Source organism: Triticum dicoccoides, chromosome 6A (genome assembly GCF_002162155.2).
Source record: "Triticum dicoccoides isolate Atlit2015 ecotype Zavitan chromosome 6A, WEW_v2.0, whole genome shotgun sequence".
Taxonomy (NCBI): domain Eukaryota; kingdom Viridiplantae; phylum Streptophyta; class Magnoliopsida; order Poales; family Poaceae; genus Triticum; species Triticum dicoccoides.
In genome coordinates this window covers 582,247,922-582,251,283 of record NC_041390.1, presented here as the reverse complement: position 1 = coordinate 582,251,283, position 3,362 = coordinate 582,247,922, and the positions used below count along the sequence as shown (strand labels likewise).

At 43.3% G+C, this 3,362-nt stretch overlaps 1 protein-coding gene and 1 non-coding gene across 2 annotated transcripts; both read right to left on the bottom strand.

The window, feature by feature from the left end:
* Positions 1-113: 113 nt before the first annotated feature.
* LOC119318126 lies at positions 114-1,164 on the bottom strand. Its single transcript, XM_037592649.1, has one exon. The coding sequence runs from the start codon at positions 1,036-1,038 to the stop codon at positions 445-447; it is 594 nt and encodes a 197-aa protein (XP_037448546.1). The 5' UTR covers positions 1,039-1,164; the 3' UTR covers positions 114-444.
* A 1,564-nt stretch (positions 1,165-2,728) lies between these two features.
* LOC119319890 lies at positions 2,729-2,888 on the bottom strand. The gene has a single exon (XR_005154710.1). It is a non-coding gene; the product is annotated as a U1 spliceosomal RNA (small nuclear RNA).
* Between the last annotated feature and the right edge of the window lie 474 nt (positions 2,889-3,362).

Below are 3,362 nucleotides of genomic sequence, written 5' to 3'. Positions count from 1 at the left end.
AAAACTAGAAGGATAACTCACTTCTTCAGCTAAAAGGATAACTTACCCTTTAGCTGAAGAGGCAAGTTCTAATCTCAACCACTGATCTGCATCGAAAGTCGGAAAAAAAAAAGGAAGATGTAATTTTGTTGCTTGCATAATAGCGAACATGGAATATACATCACAAGCATGTTATTTCAGCTTGCTGCACATTTGACTTGATAAGGTACCAGTGCCGGCTTTGGCAAATACCTTAATTACACAAACACAAGTGACTTGATAAGGTACTGGTACCATCTTTGGCAAATACCTTAATTACACAAACACAAGTGACTTGATAAGGTACCAGTACCAACTTTGGCAAATACCTTAATTACACAAACACAGGTGACTTGATAAGGTACTAGTACCAGCTTTGGCAAATACCTTAATTACACAAAGACAAACATGATTAAGCCAGTTTCCTCAGCAGCAACACACGACCATCCTTGCCTCGAGCTGCCTCTCCATGTTGAATCTTGCAATGAAGTCTTCCACTCTCCTATTCAGCTCCTCAGTAGGCAGCTCCGTTGACTCCTCACAGTCTTCTTCCTTCATCACCTCTTCTTGCAGGTCATCACCAACATTATTGTTAACCAGTGCGACGTCGCTCTCTTCTTCCTTTTCACATTGATCTAGCTGCTGCGTGGTCATGCGTACACTAACTTCTTGTTCTGCTTTGACGATCTCTTCTGCAGCATGGGTCTCTTTGATTGCATGTGTAAAAGCCACAAGCTCACGGACCACAGCATCTATGTCATCCTCACCAGTGCTCGGGGATCGAGCACCGTTCCGCGAGAGCCTGGACTCGGTGGCGAGGAAGAGGACGATGATGTTGGAGAAGATGAAGAGGCACTTGGGTGTGGCGATCGCTGAAGCAGCAGAAGGAAGTGACACAAAGAGGAAGGCCCTCAGGCAAGAACACGCATGCGGTACCCAGGTCACCATGGATAAGAGGACCAAACCAAGAAGAGCGGCTTTGGAGCAGGCCTGGATCCGGCCTGCGTAGCCTCTAGCCATGGCGGTTTTCGTGGTAAAGGGGCGATGTTGCGTTGCACTCTTGGCTTTGCAATAGCGAAAAGAAGAACGAGCATATGCATGAAAAAACACAAGGAACCTGATGGATGCACGGCACCTAACGCATGCGGGTGTGGTCTATTTATAGCTGGAGAGTAGTGGCCAAAAGTCAGTTGGTCTTTACCCCGCCGGCTAAGTTATTCCCGGTTGAAATCAATCACTTGATTCCCTGCCTTATGCTGTTCTCTGCTTTTCCCATCTTTGCAAAAAGCAGTGGGACGTGATGGTCTAGTGGTGCTTGGGGAATATGGGCTGATTGCAAGGTGTCTTGCTATGGTGGCTCTACATCATTCTCGACGCTGGACTCGGTGGAATTTATTTTTATTTTTTGAAGGCTTCATTTGATAATATCATGCGGGAAACTGAAAACCCAAATTTAGATGAAGATATTTGTTCAATGTATCTATCGAGGGATTATTCCAAATAAGATCCAATCTATCGAGATGCAAATGGTAGAGGAACAAAAGGTGTTGCTTCTGCAATGAAGATGAAGCAATTCAGCAGTGTTTGTCTCATGTCTTCTTTGTCCCTTTTGGGGTTGTGGGTTCTGTGTTGTAGCATATCCTTTCTCTGCAAGTAGTATCTCGAGTATGTTTGCTGTTGGGGAAGCAATTCAGCATTGTTCGTCTCATGTCTTCTTTGTCCCTTTTGGGGTGGTGGGTTCTGTTGTGTAGCATATCCTTTCTCTGCAAGTAGCGTCTCGAGTATGTTTGCTGTTCAGGAAGCAATTCAGAATTGTCCGTCTCATGTCTTCTTTGCCCTTTTGCGTAGTTTGGTTGATGAAGCATGTTGTAGGAGGCCGGTTTCAGTCAGTCAGCTGAAACCGTTGGTCAGGTGCTTTAGGCTTTAGGCCTTTAGCAGAGTGTTGTTTGTTGTTGTCAGGAAGCTGGCGAAATCAGGTTGATATTTTGTGTTGGCGAATGAGGAGCCAAGTAATGGGGAATAGGACTGCGCAGCTGAACTCTGTTTGCACTAATGTTTTTCTTTTCAGGTTCCAGTAAAAGGCCCGATTGCACAGGGAGATTCTTTGGATAGTCTGTCCAGGAAGGCAACAACTTGATGAGATAATTCATATGCAAACAGAAATTGCTCACTTGTGGCATTGTTTTCTATTCAACCTCGAAATCGCTGCTACTGAGCAGGTAAATATTATGAATTACTTCTTGTCTTCTGTATATGTCAGTGTATTACCTTTGTGTGTATTTCCGCCTGTGATTAATTTCCCGATCACTTCAAGAAATAATACTACTGTACCAGCCCAGGAACTTACTGATGTTGCTTGACTCATGTTCTGTTCTGTATCTTTAAGGCTGTTTTGGATAGAAAAAGAGAACTCACTAACGTTGCCAGTCTTGTTCAACTTTTTTTGTATAGATTCTTCTGTTTCCTCGTTTGTTTTTGTAATTCATCATTTTTTCAGCTAAACATATTGCTCAATAATACACCAAGGCAAGCAAGGAAATCTGAACAATGTGCGCGGCACCATAGGAGGACGGGTGAACACATGGCACACGTCCATATGCCCACCTTGCATTGAAACTGACAAACAAGATTGTTTTCGAAAGACCAGCAAATTCAAATTTAAGTGTTCAACGTAGCAAATTAAGATTGAAGTTTTTAATTAGAGAATTGATAGGGGCCACGCGAACGCGTCCCCCCTCTATCATAAATTATGACGTCCACTCTCTCACTTGAGGAGATGGTAAGCCAGCGCATCCATCAGATGCACTGTGGACCACTAGCCTAGACCACGACTCTTCATAATCAGTCATCAACCCCGTCCAGGTAAGTTATCAAATTCATCCAGACATTGACTAGCAGATTTATTATAAGAAATATCATCTTCATCAAATATATAAAGAGAATTTATCTTTACTACCCGTGTCGGGGTGTCGAGCCATATATTTCTTCAATAGGTGGTAAATTCTTAACATCTTCAGATTTAATACCAGTTTCTTTTATAGATTTCTTTGCCTCTTGCATACTGAGGAATAGAATACCTCTCTTCTTTGGAGTTGCCTTAGGTAGGGGTGGGCACTGTTAAACCGAAAAACCAAACAGAACCGAACCGAACCGTATTAACCGGTTTGCCGGTTAATTTAGTGGTCCACTTTTTGGTTTGGTGGGAAACTCTATGGTTGTTCGTTGGTGTTTGTTCGGCTTGAATTGCCTAGAAACCGTATAGACCGAACAAACCGATATCTACGACACCTCGTGTAATACCTTGTTTACGTATGCGCAACAGGGTGTCACACCTAATCTCTAGC